The sequence below is a fragment of the Giraffa tippelskirchi genome, chromosome 5 (genome assembly GCF_054371585.1).
Source record: "Giraffa tippelskirchi isolate mGirTip1 chromosome 5, T2T-mGirTip1v1.2.pri, whole genome shotgun sequence".
NCBI lineage: Eukaryota > Metazoa > Chordata > Mammalia > Artiodactyla > Giraffidae > Giraffa > Giraffa tippelskirchi.
Window position 1 is genome coordinate 20,163,576 of NC_137279.1, and position 20,884 is coordinate 20,184,459.

Genomic DNA, 20,884 nt, shown 5'->3' on the forward strand with positions numbered 1-20,884 from the left:
CAGGATCTTTCGTTGTGGCACACAGACTCTCCAGTTGTGGCACACAGGATTTGTTGCCCTGAGGCATGTGGGATCTTAGTTCCATGACCAGGGATCAAGCCCCTCTCACCTGCATTGCAGGACAGATTCTTAACCACTGGACCACCAGGGAAGTCCCCCAACCCTGCCGTTTTTTAGGAAAAGATCCTAATGTTTTAATGGGCTATCCAGCCATCTCAACAGGCCTATGGCTTGGAGAGAACAGAGGATTTGCCTTTTGGAAAAAAATAGGATAATTTCTACTTTCAGTCAATCCATTAGTTAGGACCTAGCGACAACTGTGACAAAGACAACAAATGTTTTGACATTTGACATCAACTTGAATCTTGAGCATCCCTCGTGGCTCAGCTGGTAAAGAATCCACCTGCAATGAGGGTGACCTGGGTTCTATCCCTGGGTTGGGAAGATCCCCTGGAGAAGGGAAAGGCTACCCATTTCAGTATTCTGGCCTGGAGAATTCCATGGACTGTATAGTCCATGGGGTTGCAAAGAGTCGGACACAACTGAGCAACTTTCACCTCAGTTGAGTCTTGAGCAGTTTGCTGTGTTTCAGGACATGGTGGCTGATGGGGCTGAGGGTCTACTGTGCACCCAGATGGGAGGAAAGAGGGGCCCAGGGAGGAAGGCAAGACTAGAGTGGAAAGGTTGCAGCAGAGTCGGAATGGATCCCCTCCTACGTTCATCAGGCCAGAGGCCGAAAGCAGAGCATCAGTAAACTCCCCAGAAAGAAAAACTTGGAAATGTTTTCATCTCATTTTTAAGGAAGACTTTTTATCCTAAAGACAGTCAGCAAATGGAGATGGTGGTATCAGAACAACAAACTAGCATTTCTTTCTTCTTTTTAAAAAGAAACATGATTGCTTTGTCTCTGACGTAACTCATGTGCAGAGCAGAAAGAGGTGTGTTTGGAGTCAGCGCTTCCTCTGAGCAACTTTGCCAAGTCACCTAACCTCTGTTCCCTCCTGTGCAAAACCTGGCTGAGTGGGCTAAAGGGCATTCTGTGTGTGTGTGAGGTCAGATGAGACTGTGTGTGTGAAAGCCCCTTGTACACTCTAAGGCACTTGCAACCCTTTAAAACCAATATGCTGCCTTTGCAAATAGGTTTTTTAAAACTTTTTCTTGTGTTTTAAACTTTTTTCCTGCAAGGGTGTAATGGATTATGGAATGAGAAACTTGCCTTTCAGTCCCTACTCTCCCCACTCTGTTAACTCAGTGCACGTCCTGCTAAGAACAGCCGTTTCTCTGAAATGCAGCTTTCTCAACTCCGAAATGGGAGGAGGACCACTAATCTCTGTTAACATTCTAAAATCCCCTTCACTCTTTCTTTCAGCTCCTCTTACTACAGCCTTTATCTATGATTTGACTTAAAAGCTAACTCAGTTCTTTCCACGTCTGCAAGGCCCCATTGCTTAGAAGAGGCCCTCTTCACAGGGGTAACATTTCTATCTTTGTTTTCAGACCTTGAGTGAGGACAAAGAGAGTGATTCTGTTTTCTCCCTTAAGTTTCTGAGTCAAACCAAGGAAAACAAACACGAAAGATCCCAGATCACAGTGGGTTATAGATACCTTAATATGGTAAAGACCCTGAAAATGACCTGAGGTTCTTCCATCAGTTTGGTCTATTTGCTGAGTTCAAGGTCATTTTGGGTTCAGCAGAATGTCATGCTGTTTTTCCAGCCTTTGGACAGAGAGAGAACGCAAAGCACATTTTGTAGTTAGGTTTTACACACACACGGTTCCAAGATAAACTCAATACATATGTTCTGATTCATTCACACTTTACTCACTAAATAACTATTTGATATCTAAGAAGGCTTCAGGGTGTTAATGAAAAATCTCTTCAAAGTATTCTTTCCTTTGAACTCAGCAGTTATATTTTCCTAAGAATAAGAATGAATAATAGCCAGTAGAGTTTGTGGGTATTTGAAACACTGCCAAAATCCCTCTTTTCTTAACTTCAGGTTCTTTCAAGATGTATGATGTATAATTGTAATTTTAAAAAAATTCATGCACGTGGTATGTATGTGTCAACTATGTGGGTATGTGCCAGAAATTTTGGTGAGCACTCTTCACACATTGTCACTAATGTTTGAACAGTGTTTGAAGGTAGGTATTACTTTTCTTATTTATAGCCTCAGAAGATTTTACAGTTTGCTCAAGGCCAGAGCTGACATGTTACTATGCCAAGATTCTATTGAACTCTCTCTGTTTGAATCTTCTTAGTTAATTTTGCTCCATTCAGCAAATATTTATCGAGTGCCTCTATGTGTCAGGTGCTGTTCCAAGCCTGAGAAGAAAAAGAAGGAAAGACCTTGAGATGCTCCCAGTGAAGATCTTCTTACTTTTATCCATCAGCATGTGACTGGAGATGGAACATCATTGGGGGCTTATGGAGTTATGTCAGTTAGGATGTGTTTGTAAGTAACAGGAAACTCCATCCAAACTGCCTTAAACAGTAAGGAAGACATACAATGGCTGAGAATGCTAGTTATCCCCAAAGATTCATCTCCCCCTTATACCAGGAGAAGAACTCACAACTTTTAGCCAGGCATATATGACCTCCCAAAATAAAGACATTTTTTCAGCCACATCTAAAGCTGTTATAGTAACATAACTAAGTTCTGGCATTTAAACAGTGTTATATGTGTCTTCTGAGAACTGACTTTCACTTAACTCTTTCTTGCTGACTGGACTTGGGTGTGATGGCAGAGCTATCAGATGAAAGATATACCATCCCAGGACTATTTCCTTGGACTTTTTTTAAACCTGAGAAAGAAATGACCCTTTAACTTGTTTATGCCACTGTTATTAGGGTTTACAGTTATTTGCAACTGAACCTAATCATAACTCATATTCCCATAGCTCAAAGTCCAGCAGTAGGGTAGGCTTCAGTGTTAATCTGATTCAGCAGCTCTCCATGATAATCAAAGAATCAGTTTTGTTCTAGGCCTTTGTTTTGTCTTGGGTGACAATTTCATCCTATGACTGAGGCAAGATGACTGCTAACAAAAAGACGGATATGTGTTTCCTTATCAATTTTCAGAGAGAGAGAGAAAGAAAGACATCTGGAAGTATTCTGATAAAAACAATGAAGTTCCTTTCCCAGAAACCCTCTGATATTTTCTTGCTTTCCTTTGCCCTTAATTAGGTCAAATGCAGCCAGGGGAATGCTGAGTGAACTGATTGGCTTAGTTTTGATAAAACCAATCTCTGTGGCAAGGGAGTGGGCTTATAATAATTGATTTAAACTAATTAGGGTCCACAGCTGGAGGTGGGGTAGTTTTCTTTTTAAATTCAGGATAACATTAATCTAGGGTCAGTATAGTTGATTCTTTGCATTGATGAATTTAACCTTCACAGTTTATACTGTCTTTGAAAGGACTCAATGGTCCATTGTGTAAGGAGTTTAGCATAACACCTTCCTTGTGTGGTTGCTAAGAGGAGTCAATGAAATATTGTTGTTGTTCAGTAGCTAAGTTGTGTCTGACTCTTTGTGACCCCATGGACTATAGCACACCAAGCCTCCCAGTCCACTATCACCTGGAGTTTGCTTAAATTCATGTCCATTGAGTCAATGTTGCCCAAGTCATGCTAGTGGTAAAGTATCCTCCTGCCAATGCAGGAGACATAGGAGACTCAGGTTCGATCCCTGGGTTGGGAAGATCCCTTGGAGAAGGAAATGGCAACCCATTCCAGTATTCTTGCCTGGAGAATCCTATGGACAGAGGAGCCTAGCGGGCTACAGTCTATAGGATTGCAAAGAGTCACACATGACTGAAGCCACTTAGCACAAACCATCTCATCCTCTGCAGCCCCCTTCTCCTTTATTTCAGGAAATAGAGGCTGGTGAGCTAGAAGGAGCTATCTGCTAAGTCCAAACAATGGATCTATGAAGTCCCCAGGTAAAGCCCTTAGAAATATGCATGGCTTGTCAATACTACCCCCCAGGTGGTATGACTGAGGGAGGGCTGCTACCCTAAAATTTCTCCTCCACTCTGGTCCTCTACTCCAAAGCTACCTGATGTGCCTATAATTCCTGGACTTTGTATTCTTTGGGATGAAAATATCTTTCCAAAAAGTCCTCAGTCACCTAGGAGAAAGTGACACATTAAACCTCAACACAAATACACTGATTGATTAGAGTCCCATCCCCCCACCCCCAGCACTACCACTACCTCCTTTTATACCAGGGACACTGAACCAAGTGGGCAGTTGGGGTGTTGTCACAGAAAAGAAAGAGTTCCCAGGTTCCAGTCAGAGAGAGCTCAGTGGGATATCAAAATGAGGGTCCTGACCAGGGTAGAAGGCAGGGATAATAAGTGTGATCAGGAGCTGGAGATAGTGGAGAAACATCAAAGTCAATTCCAATGACTGAATAATTTAGCCCAGGGCTAGCCCTGTGCTATCTATTCTGAATGACAAAACAGCTATCATTTGAGTCTGTGGCTGCTGAGAAACCACAGCTCTATTACTTCCCATCTTGGATGCCCCAGCAGTTGCCAGAATCTTTGAAGCTTTGTTTTTCCCTCAGCGCTCTGGCATGAGGCATGCCCACATGGTTCAGCACACAGCCTTGTTCAAATGGCAGGACTCCATTCCTCTCTCCCCAAACAGATGAAGGACATTCATTCAGTACAGAAATCATGGCAGAGAAGAAGTGAAGCCAAGAAATACTGGCCTGGAAGTAGCATTAGAGGAAGCTAAGGTAGAGTGGAAAACGGAAGTCTTTCCCATTATTTTCAACCAACTCTAAGAGCAATTCTACAATAAATATCTTTTTTCTGGAGTGAATTCATTTGAGTAATATCTTCCAGCTCAATAGCTTACGTTAGTTTATCACTTAAAGCAATTAGATATCTGATTGTTGTTGTTTAGTCGCTAAGTCGTGTCCAACGGTAGTCCACCAGGCTCCTCTGGCCATGGTATTTCTCAGGCAAGAATACTGGAGTGGGTTGCCATTTCCTTCTCCATGGGATCTTTCTGACCTAGGGATCAAACCCATGTCTCCTGCATTGGCAGGCGGATTGATACATAATCCCAAACTGGCAGGACCTAACTTATTCTTCTGAGGAGCCATTTCTGAAGTTCTTCAGAAGTGTTTTATTTTACCCTTACATGAGTATTTCTCTAAGTGTCATCCTAGACCATTCATACACAAATCACTCGGCAGGGGAAGGGTGGTGATGATGGGGGTTGAAGGATAAAAATACAGATCTCCAAGTTCCACCCAGAACTTAGTAAGCTAGACTCTCTGAGAATAGAGCCTAGAAATGAACATTTTAAACCAGTGAGTCATGTGATTTTAATATGCTCCAGGGTTTAAGCACATTTATTCCTAGGGCATGCCAATCATGATACCATACAATTGATAGTGCTCTATGCTTTGCAAAGACTTTTGAATAATATCTCATTTGAGTCTCACCACAAGCCTCAAGGAAGAATATCAGAGCAGGTATTATCATTTCCATTTTATGAAGGCGAGCCCACAACTCTGAGTGGTCAGTTAACTTGCACAGGGTCATATCCTTGTAAGTGGGGTAGCCTGGACTTTAACTCAGGTCTGCTCCTGCCATTACCCCGATAGTAACAACATTCCAGTTGACTAAATGTGGAATTTCATCTTTGGCCACCGAAGGGAAGTAATCTGAGCAGCCACGGGAAGGAGCATCATTTGTGGAAAGAGAAAATAAAACTATAAATACTTGGAAGATATCAACAACTAACATATATAAGGTCATTAATTGTCTAATCATAATGTTGAATTTTTATGAAATAAAATATAATAAATAATTATTTTTATTACATATGTAGGTGTGTTCTGGTTGACTCTGTAATTGGTTTGAGCAGAAACAATCACATTTTTATATAGTGATGAACCACACGATCAGAAATTCAAGTAAGCCACATTCATTTACCTTTAGCAATAATGGTGTTGGAAGGTAGCTATGCTCACCACTATTCCACCAATACTGGTTTTTTTAGTGATAATTGTGTTAAATGAAAATCCATGTGACTCAAATCTGAGTCAAGGACATTTGGGGAATTATTCATCCCTATTTTCCTTTTGTTAGCAATCTATATTGTCCCAGTTTCATTCTGAAATTTTAGTGGAATTAAATCTGAGGAACTCAAAAAAACTATATCATGAAGTTTGGTTCAATTACAATTATTAGCCAATCCAAGCCTGCTAATGAGACACACATGGGAAATTAGTTTCATAATCATAGTGTTAGGCAGATGGGTAGTCCTTGCTGAATCCCTACATACATGGTGATGGTTAACTTTATGGGTCAACTTGCCTGGGGTACCAGATTTCTAGTTAAACATTATTTTGGGTGTGTCTATAAGAGTGTTTGCAGAAGAAATTACTAAACTGAGTAGCCCTCCCTAACATAGGTGAGCACCATCCATCCTGTTGAAGCCCTGAATAGAACAAAAAGGTAGAGGAACGATGAATTTGATCTCTGCTTGACCTTGTCTGTTGGGACATTGATCTTCTCCTGTACTCAGATGAGGACTTACGTCATTGACACTCCAGGTTCTTCAGACCTTCAGACTTGGACTGGAACTATATTAATTTTTCTGGCTCCCTGACTTGCAAATAACTCATTATGGGATTTCTCAGCCTCCATAATTGCATGAGCCAATATCTTATAAGGTCAAAAATCTCTCTCTAGAGACTATGCCAAAGCCTTTGACTGTGTGGATCACAATAAATTGGAAAATTCTGAAAGAGATGGGAATACCAGACCACCTGACCTGCCTCTTGAGAAATCTGTATGCAGGTCAAGAAGCAATAGTTAGAACTGGACATGGAACAACAGACTGGTTCCAAATAGGAAAAGGAGTATGTCAAGGCTGTATATTGTCACCCTGCTTATTTAACTGATATGCAGAGTACATCATGAGAAATGCTGGGCTGGAGGCAGCACAAGCTGAAATCCAGATTGCCAGGAGAAATATCAATAACCTCAGATATGCAGATGACACCACCCTTATGGCAGAAAGCGAAGAAGAACTAGAGAGCCTCTTGAGGAAAATGAAAGAGGAGAGTGAAAAAGTTGGCTTAAAACTCAACATTCAGAAAACTAAGATCATGGCATCTGGTCCCATCACTTCATGGCAAATAGATGGGGAAACAGTGGAAACAGTGTCAGACTTTATTTTTCTGGGCTCCAAAATCACTGCAGATGGTGACTACAGCCATGAAATTAAAAGACACTTACTCCTTGGAAGGAAAGTTATGACCAACCTAGACAGCTTATTAAAAAGCAGAGACATTACTTTGTCAACAAAGGTCCGTCTAGTCAAGGCTATGGTTTTCCCAGTGGTCATGTATGGATGTGAGAGTTGGACTATAAAGAAAGGTGAGCGCCAAAGAATTGATGCTTTTGAATTGTGGTGTTGGAGAAATGGACTGCAAGGAGATCCAACCAGTCCATCCTAAAGAAGATTAGTCCTGGGTGTTCATTGGAAGGACTGATATTAAAGCTGAAACTCCAATACTTTGGCCGCCTAAGAAGAGCTGACTCATTTGAAAAGACCCTGATGCTGGGAAAGATTGAGGGTAGGAGGAGAAGGGGATGACAGAGGATGAGATGGTTGGACGGCCTCACCGACTCAATGGACATGGGTTTGGGTGGACTCCGGGAGCTGGTGATGGACAGGGAGGCCTGGCGTGCTGCGGTTCATGGGGTCGCAAAGAGTCAGACACGACTGAGTGACTGAACTGAACTGAACTGAGAGAGAGAGAGAGGGAGAGAGAAGTGTTGGCTTTGTTTTTCTGGAAAATCCTAATACTGTATGGTTTTTTTCACCTTGATGTCTCAGTGGCTACACTGTGGGGTCATTTAGCTTGACCCCTTGCCAGCCACTGAATTTCTAACATAATAAGATCTGGGTTTTGTGCTGGGCCCGTGTAGAACTGGCAGTTGAGCTTTGCCTCATGGCCTCAGGCTTGGCAGCCATCGTGTGGTGTGAGAGCATAAGTGGCTGGTTCATAGAATGGGAAAGCCCAGACCCCTTTCCAGCATCACTTCAAAAACATCCTCTGGCATGAGACACTGAAAAAACTGAGTAAGTCCTTTGTTAACTTGGAGTCTGCACGAATGTTTATGTCACATCTGGTGAAAAATGCAGATTATACTGCTGGGCTTACACCACTATAATTAAAACTTTTTGCTAATAGTCACTTATGGATTAACTATAGTCTATCCTGAGTTAGAATAAATCCAGGCCATTTGGGGTCAATCTGGGTACACCATATGATTGTATTTCTTTAAGTGCCAGTTGGGTTGTATATTTTTCCATTACCCCTCGGTCTAATTTTCTATGTTATTTTTTTGGATCCCAGAAATGTATCTGTCCTCCCCACTGAAAAAAATATATTAGCTTGTTTTCTAATTTTCAAAATGGTTTGTAGCTGTTGTTTAATTATTCTTTGAATCACCTGGGTTTATCAAACTGTAGGATGTAACAGGTATGAACTGTTCCACATACTTGAGGTGCAAGAAATATCACTTTATTTTTCTAGCTCAGGATTTACTCTCTGATCCCAGTAGTAACTGTTTAGGAAAGGGGTCTTCATTCTCTCTTTTCCCTCCCTGAGTTGTACCAGATCCTCAGGACGTACTTAGTCTAGGAGGACGGGGAAAGAAGCCTCTGTCATTAATCTATTTAGTCACCAGAGAAGATGCTCCTTGCCCAAGTGGGCACAGGCCTCCCCACGGTTGGGGGGCACTGTAGCTGAACTCTCTCCTCACCAGACCAGGTGGCATGGTAGCTGTTCCCCAGCTGAGGGGCTGGTGACTGGCCTTGACAGCATCCCTGCAGCCATCCTCCACTCAAGGTCCCACCACCTTGAGAAATCTGTATGCAGGTCAAGAAGCAACAGTTAGAACTGGACATGGAACAATAGACTGGTTCCAAATAGGAAAAGGAGTATGTCAAGGCTGTATATTGTCACCCTGCTTATTTAACTGATATGCAGAGTACATCATGAGAAACGCTGGGCTGGAGGAAGCACAAGCTGAAATCCAGATTGCCAGGGGAAATATCAATAACCTCAGATATGCAGATGACACCACCCTTATGGCAGAAAGTGAAGAAGAACTAGAGAGCCTCTTGAGGAAAGTGAAAGAGGAGAGCGAAAAAGCTGGCTTAAAACTGAGCCAACTGTGTGTACCCCTCTCCTTAGGGACCTCAAACCAGAGAACCGACCACTCTCAGCCTGACGCCAAGCCTCTCTCCAGACACGTCATGGCCCCCGCCCCAACCTCCACCCTCTGCCTCTTCTTGCCTGGAAATCAGTGCTTCCAAACAAAGGCTTGATCTTAGAACGTAAAATGTGTCCTTTGGGAGCTGCGGACACAAGAACACAAAGGCTGACTGCATTCTCTGAGAGGAGTAAGGGGAAAATTCCCTTCAGTCGTTGCTGATGAGTCCACAGTAGCGGAAAGAAAAAAATACAAGCTTCCATAAAACCGTAAACCACACACAAAAAAGGCAAAACGCTAGATACTCTCAATAATTCACTCTAAGTATGACATATAAGTATATACAATTATTCTCCTGTTTTTCCTATAATTTTGCTTAAATAATATTTACCTACTGTTATAGTGCTTATTCTCCCCTCTCTCCCCCAATATATTTTGTCCCTAAGACTGAATTTATTTCTGAAATATATATTTTATTCAGTTAGTGATTTTTACCCCCTCTCACTGTTTTGATGTCAGTATAATACAATTTTCATAAAGATTTAGTTGTTATATGTTGCAAATTTTACCTCAATAAATTAAAAAAAAAGGATTTTGTTATCCTTGACTGCTTTTTCTTTTGGACTAATTTTACATTATTTGTCAAGCTGTGTAAATTGTCCTTAGTAGTAGTAGCATTAGTTGCTCAGTCATGTCTGACTCTTTGCAATCCCACAGACTATAGCCACCAGGCTCCTCTGTCCATGGAAGTCTCCATGCAAGGATACTAGAGTGGATTGCCATTCCCTTCTCTGGGGAATCTTCCCAACTCAGGAATCGAACCCAGGTTTCCTGCATTGCAGGCAGATTCTTTACCAGTTGAGCCACAAGAGAAGCCCTAAATTGTCTTTAGTGAACTTTAATTGCCCAAAATTTGCACACTGATTTAAGATATATTATCTTTACTATATTTTCTTCTTATTCAGAAACAAGGAAAGATTGCCATATTTTGGTCTCCCTTTACTTTTCCTATTATGGTGTTTTACATTTCTTTCAACATGATAAAATGTTTTTTATTCCAAGTTGAGTCAGTATTCAAGAATTTATGTTTTTTGTTACTCTTATAGAATGGAATCTCTTTTTCTATGTGTACTGCTACTATACAGAATAACACCAGATTTTGTGGACTTGTCATATACCCCATAGCTCTTTGTCACTTCTCACCTCATGGGTTGTACAAGTATACAATAATAGCATCTCTCCATGATACTTTAAGTGTTCCTTTCTTATGTAGATGCCTCTGTTTCTCGCTCTTCTCAGCACGTTGTTATCAGCCCTATAATATCATGTTGAGTGCAATGATGGCAGAGAGCATACTAACTCTGACTCTGGATTCTCCATTTTATATAAAATTGGTTTGGAGTTTTGGTTTCTTTAAGAAACTTTAACACAGAAACACTTTTGTTAAAATATTTAGAGTTTTCAAAAGGGACAACTGTTGGTTTGAATTATTTCTTGGCATCTAGGGAGATGATGAAGTCATTTTACAAATTTTTCCTATTAGCCTGATGATATAGAACCTGTCCCTTGAACAAACTTATGGTTGCTGGAGGGAAGAATGGGAGGAAAGGATAGTTAGGGAGTTTGGGATGGACATGTACACACTGCTACATTTAAGATGGGTAAGCAACAAAGAGACCTACTGAATAGCACAGAGAACTCTGCTCAAGGTTATGTGGCAGCCTGGATGGGAGTGGAGTTTGGGAGAGATTGTATATATGTATGTGTATGATTCAGTTCCTTCGCTTTTTACCTGAAACTATCACAACATTGTTTTATCCCAATACAAAAATCCTCTGACTCACAAAAATTCAAAAAAAAATCCTGTCCCTTGAATGCATATGTGGACAATGCAGTCATATCTATATCTGGCTCATAACTCAAAGCTCAACAAACAAAGAAGCAAGCAAACAAGTAAACAGTAAACAAACCAACCAACCCAGGAGCTCAGCAAGGCCTGAACTTCTTTATGAATGAAGCACAGTTTATTTGGGAGTGTTTATTCCCTGGAGACACACCACTGTCAGTCCTTTGAAAGGTGCTCAGCTGATACCCAGACCACTTTTTGTCCTCTCCTGCTCACCCCTGCATTTGATTGTCCTGTGGATTGTGGTCAGGCCTCTGATGGGCCCTGAGGATGTCCCTTTCTCACAGTCTTCAACTGAACTTTGCAACCACAGTGCATTCTTTTCAGTCATTCAGCCACAGGGATGAAAATTTTAGTTACTGCCTCATACAACGAACCATAGCAATTTTAGCCACACCATGAGTTTCATGTCCTACTATAAATAGAGTTGGGCTTTCATGGTTAGATATACACTGATAATTAACAATGAATAGTTTTTAGTAAGTGTATACTGGGGTAAAATTTTACAACTCTGAATTACACAATCTTGGTTATAAGAATTGTTTGATTATGTGATGTATTTTGGACTGTGACCAATAAATATACTCTAAATTGGTCAGTGATGGAAATTTTTTCTTTACAAGTATTTTGTTAAACAATCCTTTAAAAATACATATATCAAATTGCCGCAGATTGAAAAAATATTTAACCCATAGTAAGTGAAGGTGACGGTATTTGGCAATTTCTATCAAAATTGCAAATACACATGCCCTTTTCCCCAGCAATTCCACTGTTGGGTCGTTAATTATTGTTGCTGTTTAGTCACTAAGTTCTGTCCAACTCTTTGACATCTCATGGACTGTATCCCGCCAGGCTCCTCTGTCCATGGGATTCTTCAGGCAAGAATATTGGAGTGGGTTGCCATTTCCTTCTCCAAGGGATCTTCCTGACCCAGGGGTCAAACCCATGTTACCTGCATTGGCAGGCAGATTCTTTATCACTGACCCAGCAGGGAAGCCCAGGTAGTTATTGCTCATAGGCAGTTAAATGTCTGTGCAATGTATAAGGACACAAACACAGTGTATTTAAAATTTATAATATAAAAAAATCTAGAAACATCTTAAATATGTCTTAAAATGGATTGATTAAATAGGTTGTGACACATCCATTCAATGGAATCCCGTGAAACTGCTAAAGAATAAGTAGTCATTACGGATGGTGACTGCAGTCATGAAATCAGAAAGAGATTGCTTCTCGGCAGTAAAGTGATGACAAACCCAGACAGTGTGTTGAAAAGCAGAGACATAACTCTGTTGACAAAGATCCAAATAGTCAAGGCTATGGTCTTCCCAGTTGTCACATATAGTTGTGAGAGCTGGATGGTCAAGAAGGCAGAACACCAAAGAATTGATGCCTTCGAACTGTGGTGCTGGAGAATACTCCTGAAAGTCCCTTGAACAGCAAGAAGATCAAACCAGTCAATCTTAAGGGAGATCAGCCCTGAATATTTACTGGAAGGACTGATGCTGAAGCTAAAGTATACTTTTTACATACTTTATATATAATTTATATATATATATATATATAGAGAGAGAGAGAGAGAGAATATATAATTTTTATAATGGAAAGTTACTGTTTTCACTTAAAGGCAATACAATTCTGTTGTAGAAATTTTAGAAGACATAGAAGGATATAGTGATAAAAATAAGAATTATCCAGGGACTTCCTTGGTGGGTCTATGGATAGGAATCTGCCTGCCAATGCAGGGGACATAGATTTGATCCCTGGTGCAGTAAGATCCCACATGCCTCAGAGGAACTAAGCCTGTGAACCACAACTACTGAAGCCCTTGCCCCTACAATCTGTGCTCTGCAACAAGACAAGCCAGCACCATGAGAAGCTAGAGTGCAGCAACAAAGACCCAGTGCAGCCAAAAATTAACTAAGTACTTAAAACAAAAAATCATTAAAAAAAAAAAAAAAAAGAATTAGCCAGATAAAAATAAAAATTACCCAAAACAATTTGCTATTTTCCCTTTTGGTACTTTTTTCAGTTGATGTTTATACTTTTAAGAAGATTAGCACTACATGATCATATGGTTTTATAGTTAACTTTTCTCCCAGTAATATTATATCATGAACATTTTTCCATATCAGTAGTTAATACTGAAAATGATTTCCCTGAATTATCCATTTCTTTCTATTCTAAAGCAAGGTAGTTTTAGTTTGACTTGTTCATTGCTATGAAGCCTGCAACACTGAACAGAGAATGGACTTTAGAATTGAAGATCTACTGCACAATTGCATTCATGTCACTCACTAGTAAAGTAATGCTCCAAATTCTCCAAGCCAGGCTTCAACAGTACATGAACCGTGAACTTCCAGATGTTCAAGCTGGTTTTAGAGAAGGCAGAGGAACCAGAGATCAAATTGCCAACATCCGTTGGATCATCAAAAAAGCAAGAGAGTTCCAAAAAAACACCTGCTTCTGCTTTATTGACTATGCCAAAGCCTTTGACGGTGTCGATCACAACAAACTGTGGAAAATTCTTCAAGAGATGGGAATACCAGACCACCTGACCGGCCTCTTGAGAAATCTGTATGCAGGTCAGGAAGCAACAGTTAGAACTGGACATGGAAGAACAAACAGACTGGTTCCAAATAGGAAAAGGAGTACGTCAAGGCTGTATATTGTCACCCTGCTTATTTAATTTATATGCAGAGTACATCATGAGAAACGCTGGGCTGGACGAAGCACAAGCTGGAATCAAGATTGCCGGGAGAAATATCAATAACCTCAGATATGCAGATGACATACCCTTATGGCAGAAAGTGAAGAAGAACTAAAGAGCCTCTTGATGAAAGAGGAGAGTGAAAAAGTTGGCTTAAAGCTCAACGTTCAGAAAACTAAGATCATGGCATCTGGTCCCATCACTTCATGGCAAATAGATGGGGAAACAGTGGCTGACTTTATTTTTCTGGGCTCCAAAATCACTGCAGCTGGTGACTGTAGCCATGAAATTAAAAGACACTTAGTCCTTGAAAGAAAAGTTATGACCAACCTAGACAGCATATTAAAAAGCAGAGACGTTACTTTGTCAACAAAAGCACGTCTAGTCAAGGCTACGGTTTTTTCCAGTAGTCATGTATGGATGTGAGAGTTGGACTATAAAGAAAGCTGAGTGCCAAAGAATTGATGTTTTTGAACTGTGGTGTTGGAGAAGACTCTTGAGAGTCCCTTGGACTGCAAGGGGATCCAACCAGTCCATCCTAAAGGAGATCAGTTCTGAATATTCATTGGAAGGACTGATGCTGAAGCTGAAACTCCAATACTTTGGCCACCTCATGTGAAGAACTGACTCATTTGAAAAGACCCTGATGCTGGGAAGGATTGAAGGTGGGAGGAGAAGGGGACAACAGAGGATGAGATGGTTGGATGGCATCACCAACTCAATGGACATGAGTTTGAGTAAACTCTGGGAGTTGGTGATGGATAGGGAGCCCTGGCATGCTGCAGTCCACGGGGTCACAAAGAGTCGGGCATGACTGAGTGACTGAACTGAACTGAACATTCAAGTTATGTATCTGGTTAACTATGTGATCTTAGGCAAGCTGCATAACTGAATTGAAGCACATTCTCCTCTTCAGTAACATGAATAAGGCAATGGCACCCCACTCCAGTCCTCTTGCCTGGAAAATCCCATGGATGGAGGAGCCTGGTAGACTGCAGTCCATGGGGTCTCGAAGAGTCGGACACGACCAAGCGACTTCACTTTCACTTATCACTTTCATGCATTGGAGAAGGAAATGGCAACCCACTCCAGTGTTCTTGCCTGGAGAATCCCAGGACAGCGGAGCCTGACGGGCTGCCATTTATGGGGTCGCACAGAGTCGGGCATGACTGAAGCGACTTAGCAGCAGCAGCAGCAATGTGAATAAAATATAATAAAAGCCAGGCTTACCTACATTATGATGATATTGTGAGGGTTAGATGAGCTACCACAGTCAAATTGCTCTTTGAACTGTAAAGTCTGGTAGGAATCTATCTGTTACCCTAGTGCAGACTCCCAGGGCCTCTTCCCTGGTCTGCTCACAGTCTCCTCCTTGCTTTTGTGATTGAGATCTTCTTGGTGAGTCCACTTCCTGGGGGGTGAAGATGACTCAGTCTGGCAAAGATTCTCACAATCTGGGTCAAACCCACATTTCTAGCCCCAGCTGCCGATCCCACCATGTTGGCACCCTTTTAGTTCCTTCCATTCACTTCTACGTGGAAACATATTCTCCACGGTATCTTGTTGATATTGCCTCTACCCAGAATATCCTTTACTTTCTCTTGTGTCTGGAAAAATCCTCCTTTTCCTTCAAGGCTCAGGTTTAGTGTCAGCTTTCCTGTGAAGCCTTCCCAGACATCCAAGACTGAAATACTGGTTTCATTCTCTAGTTCACTCAGCACTTAATCTACACCCGTGAAACGTGGGGTTCAAGAATCTTGATTCTTATGGCACAATTTTCACCTTTGGGGTGACTGCCCATGCCATGATTCATCTCCATTTTTTTAGGCGTCTCTTTCTGTGCAACAGCCATATTTGGCCATAGCTGATGGGAACACTGGTGACTCCTTGGGCCAATAGAATTCTCTTTCCTAGGACTTTGGAATGGACCTTTAGGTTGCTAGTCAGTGTTGCTGCGAGTGAGAACATGTATGTTGAGGAGCTGAGCCTGCCTTTATGGAATGGCCATTTGAGGTCCATCTGGCACATACAGGTAGAGAATGTTTTCTGCCAAGAAGATCCAAAAGCAATGAACAGACAGCAGAGGCCATATAACCCCAGTGAGAAGGTGACTGAGAAGAAGTGTCTTGATTCCAGGCAGCTTTCCAAATTCAGCGTCCTCATGCTTGAGAGACTCAGCTGCAGTGTGAGCAGCTTTGGGCTCCATGAAGTAACCCTATGTAAATAATCTCTCCCTTTTGCTTAAGGAAGATGGGTACACAAATCACCACAAAATAATGTGGATGTTAAGTAACAGAGGCACACCCAAGGTTTTATGGAGCACCAGGGAGTGAGGGAAGGTGCTGAGGTGAAGCATCAGACATGGCTTCCCGTAGAAGGTGATGTTGGGCCAGTAAGGAGGGTGTTTCAGGCTTGGGAACGGATGAGCAATGGTGTGGTGGTGGGAATTGTAAGCAGCTCAGTGTTGTTGGGACATAAAGGCATGGAGAGGCCAGGAGAGAGGCTGACAGGAGAGGTGGGCAAGGGCCCCATCAAGAAAAGTCTTGTGTGCCGGGGGAAGGAGCTTGGACTTCATCCTGGTGGTCAGTGGTTCTCAACCCTGGCTGCACATCAGCTTTCTAGGGAATCTCAAAAAGAAATATGGATGCCTCCTCCCATCCTGTCAATCAAATCAGAATCTCTGGGGGTGGGAAGCTGGGCACCGACTTTCTTTTTTTTTTTTTTTTAACCCTGCCCGGGTGATTCTAACATGCAAATAGTGTGGAGAAACTGCCAGGAAAACTTGAAGGGTTTTAAGCTAGAAATAGATGTGGTTTTAGAAAAATGGCTGTGGTAGTTGGACTTAGAGTATGAAAAGGTAGGCAGGGAGCCTGCTGGCAACTGTTACAGTGAGCAGGTAAGGGCTGAAGAGAACCTGTGCACATGTACGTGTGCTTAGTCATGGCCAACTCTTTGTGAGCCCATGGACTGTAGCCCACCAGGCTCCTCTACCCATGGGCTTCTCCAGGCAAGAACACTGGAGTGGGTTGCCATTTCCTCCTCCAGGGATCTTCCCGACCCAGGGATCGAACCCAAATCTCTTGTGTCTCCTGCATTTGCAGACAGGTTCTGTACCACTGCGCCACCTGGGAATCCCTGAAGAGAACCTGATGGAGAGCAAAGACTGTGGGAATGGAGAGAAGAAGTTTATGAAACCTTGTTTAGGAGATAAAGTAGTTTGAACTTTATATTGAGTGACTGGAGAGGAGGGGGAGGTAGTCAGGGTTGACCTGAGGATCCTCACCTGGGAAACAGGATATGCCTCAGACAAGCAGACAGGAGGCAAGGGTCTGGTGGAGGCTGGTGATTCCCACTTCAGACATGTGAAATGGGAGGTGGGACCTGAATGTCAGGTGGAGATCAGGCCACTGGACAGACCAGTCCAATGCTGGAGGCTCGACCAGGCAGAAATAATCTGCAGTTTGCTAGCTGATCGAGGGTCACTTCATCTTTTTGTCATTTATTCAGAGTCGCCTCCCCCAAAGTCACTTTTCTAGCTCTCAAAGGTGTTCTGGGTGTGAAGAACAAGAAGTGGGCCCCACCCCAGATCAGCTCCGGAGATAGGGTGTGATGAGTATCTCATGAGTGCCTTGAAGTCAGGTGGCTTCTCAGAGTTCTAAAATTAGCAGAGCAGCTGTGCTTGGTGGGTGGCGTTGCTGGGCTCACTCGGCCAAGACCTGGGCCTTCCTGCCACGAACTCTTTGTGTGAGTAGGTCGGGGTCAAGTAAGAACCTGTTTCTTGGAAGAATTCCCCCAGGAGCCGTGGGTCATGCCAGTGTGCTCTAAGGGGGACAGAAATGCCTTCTGTTGCCAAGTGGAAGGGAAAGGCAGGGAGAGACATACTAGAAGGAGATCCACAGAAGAGTGATTTTTCAAGAAAGTTCACTGCAGAAACGACATGCTTAAAAGCAAATGAGGAGGCAGTTTGCGCTGGAGGAATCAGAATTAGGTCTGAAACTGAAAACTTGCTGTGCTGCTCTGTGTTTTGCACATCTGAGTGCTAGGCAAATGCTTCCTAGTTGTGGTTTTGACTCTGTGGAAGGGTTCAACTTGGCCTCCAGATTAGGGTTCTGCTGCCATTTCCAACAACTGGAGGATTTGGGGAGGGGGCCCAGAAGGGGTGTGTGTGTGTGTGTGTGTGTGTGTGTGTGTGTGTGTGTGTGTGTGTAGGGGGGCCCAGGAGGGGTGTGTGTGTGTGTGTGTGTGTGTGTGTGTGTGTGTGTGTAGGGGGGCCCAGGAGGGGTGTGTGTGTGTGTGTGTGTGTGTGTGTGTGTGTGTGTGTGTGTGTGTGTATAAAATCTCACCTCAAAGTGGATAAATGGCTGGGGAGCCTCAGAGGGGAAGAGTAGTAAATGACAGAATATTGCACCCTGGTTCCATCATGTTGGATTCCCCCCTCCTTGAGCTTTGACCTGCTGATTACATGCAGAGGAAGGAAGTCTGAGAAAATTAAAATTGACCCAGTATAGGACTCACTACCTAACTGAAAAATGAATCAGTAACAAGCAGTAGGGAAATTATGAATCTAGAGGTATCAATTTATGTAGCATTTATCTGGGGATGCTTTTTCTACAAGTACAGCCCTAATCCAAGATGATACCAGAAGATATTTACTAGCAAGATTGAAAAAATAATTTCTACACATCCTTTGGGTTAATGTCCTTCATTTGCACAGGCATCTCCAATTCCCTATCCAGAGTGGTGAGAGTGCCAGGAGGGGCAGTGAGGAGGGAAGGGTACAAAAGGGGAAGGCAGGTGGGATGTGAACGGAAAAACACATAAGGATCAAAAAGGAGGATTTTTCAGCTGGGTCTCCTGGTTTAGGATAGAGTTGGAGAAAAGAAACTTCCCCAGAAGTTCTGACTGTGTGTGCCCAGGTGTACATTATCCTAGGCTGAGCTGTGTATGTGCTCTGAAACCTTTCCCATGGTTGGAATATTCCCTTCTGTAATCTTGGGTGTGTTTCCTTGGATGAATTTAGGGAGCACTTCCAAGGCCAGGAGAGTAAAAGAGTGGCAAGCTCCCCTATAAGGGAAGGCAGAGAGAGTCCCAGTGGAGAGAACTGCAGGTGGAGGTGAGTTTTTAAGGTGAGGGCTTTGGGAGGAGGGAGCTGGAGGCATCGGGGGTTGGTGATACCATACAAACCTTCCTTTCTCTTTATACTTTCCATCTTGGACTCTCTTAATTTTATTGAATACTCAATATTCAACTCTTTTACTTTACTTTTTATAGCTGGCAAAGACCTTTATAAATCTCCTCCAGGGGTCCAAGAGAAACCACCTTGCTGGTGTACTCTGTGTCTCTGCCTCCCATTTAATGAAACAGACCAGGGAACCCTCACCACCACTCCCCCCACACACACAGGCCCCAGGCCCCAGAGCCAGGTAGCTCCCCTGCTTCTCAGCTTCCTCTCCTCCAGCCCCTGAGCTGGGATCCTGGTGGCCACTCTTGGCCTTTCTGCAGTCCACTTCTCACATAGCCAGGCTTCAAGGAGTGGTGCGTTTCCAGTGGTTGTTTACATGGCAAAGCTGCCCCAGGATAGCTTGAGCCAATCTCAGGCTACCTTCCAGGTAGAGGAGAGGAATTTCCAAACATGCAGCTGACTTCGTGGATCATCTAGGGGAGCTATTTATTGTGGGGGGCAGGGAGCTCCACAGAGAACCTACTGCCCACCTTTATCTGTGCTCACTTGTCATGCATTCCGATATGGAGGCTAAACCACAAAATCCAATACAACAGAAGATTGGAAAGTGGGAATATCAGCATTTCCTGCATATATTACATACAATATTCCTTTTCCCTCTACCAACTGAGAGCAAATCTGCCCTTATTTGAGGGCGCAGGAATGGCACAGACAGTATGTGTCTTATGTGGTATTTCAGGCTCCGTTTATAAAGCTCATCAAAGTGGTGAAGCAGGATATTTGGGTGATGACTTGTTAAAGGAACACCTGAGATAACTATGATGAAGCCTGATGATCTAGACTCTAGGATCCCATCCCTTCTTGCTCCTGTTGGCTGACCATTTGGAGATGCTCTCAGGATCTCCCTTTGCTTCTCTATAAATGTTAAAGAAAACCAGCAGTTATTGAGTAACCAGTTCTGTGTATGGTGCTAAATGCTTCATACAGATATGTCTGTGTAATTTAATCCTTGAAACAATTCTGGGAGATAGGCACCTATGATCCCACTTTACAGATGAAAACTCTGAGTCACCATGAGGTGAAGTAACTTGCCAGAAGTCTTAAGGCTTCTAATCCAGCTTCTCTGATGTCAAAGTCTATATACTTTCTTGACGTTATGTTACCTCCCAGTAAAGAATTAAATCCCTCTTTTTATCTAGTTTGAAAGAATGAATAAGGAACTACATAAGACAGCTTTGATAACTGCAAATTCAAGTATCTGTAAGTCTTAGCTTCTTAAGTATGATGAAAAGAAAATGGAAAGGGATCAGTTAAAATCTCATGAATTCATAATGTGTTGCTGTGATTATCATAATGTATTTCCTCAAAATTAGAAATTGTAAGTAAAAACAGGGATCTCAAGCCTTTTCATTCAGAGGTAAAAAGCTGCTGTGGCTCAGTTTGACTACAGGCTCCAAACTGGTTAATGTATATGTGCACAGTGACAAAACAGCTTCCCAAGTTAGAAGAGCTTGAGGTCATCAAAAGATGAAGGGCCTATGATGACCACAATTTTTTTTTCTAATTTTATTTATTTAGTTTTGGCTGTGCTGGGTCTTCATTGCTCTGCTGGCTTTTTTCTAGTTGTGGAGATTGGGGGGCTACTCTTTAGTTGCAGCGCACAGGCTTCTCGTTGCTGCGGCTTCTCTTGCTGGGGGTATGGGCTCTAGAGTGAGCAGGCTTCAGTAGTTGCTACTGGTGGGCTCAGTAGTCATGGCTCCTGGGCTCTAGAGGGCAGGCTCAGTGGTTGTGGCACACAGGCTTTGTCACTTCGCCGCATGTGGGATCTTCCC

General features: G+C 42.7%; 1 protein-coding gene across 3 annotated transcripts in view; it reads right to left on the bottom strand.

The window, feature by feature from the left end:
• Nucleotides 1-20,884, bottom strand: part of LOC145504693 (uncharacterized) — a 171,812-nt gene that overhangs the window by 89,477 nt on the left and 61,451 nt on the right. For 2 of the 3 annotated variants that reach the window (XM_081485987.1, XM_081485986.1), the window contains exon 3: nucleotides 1,606-1,717. The exons of the other annotated variant lie outside the window; for it this stretch is intronic. In XM_081485987.1, the coding sequence (XP_081342113.1) occupies nucleotides 1,606-1,649 (44 nt within the window). In that variant the 5' untranslated portion in view covers nucleotides 1,650-1,717. The remainder of the gene's footprint in view (nucleotides 1-1,605; nucleotides 1,718-20,884) is intronic. 3 annotated transcript variants of the gene reach the window in all.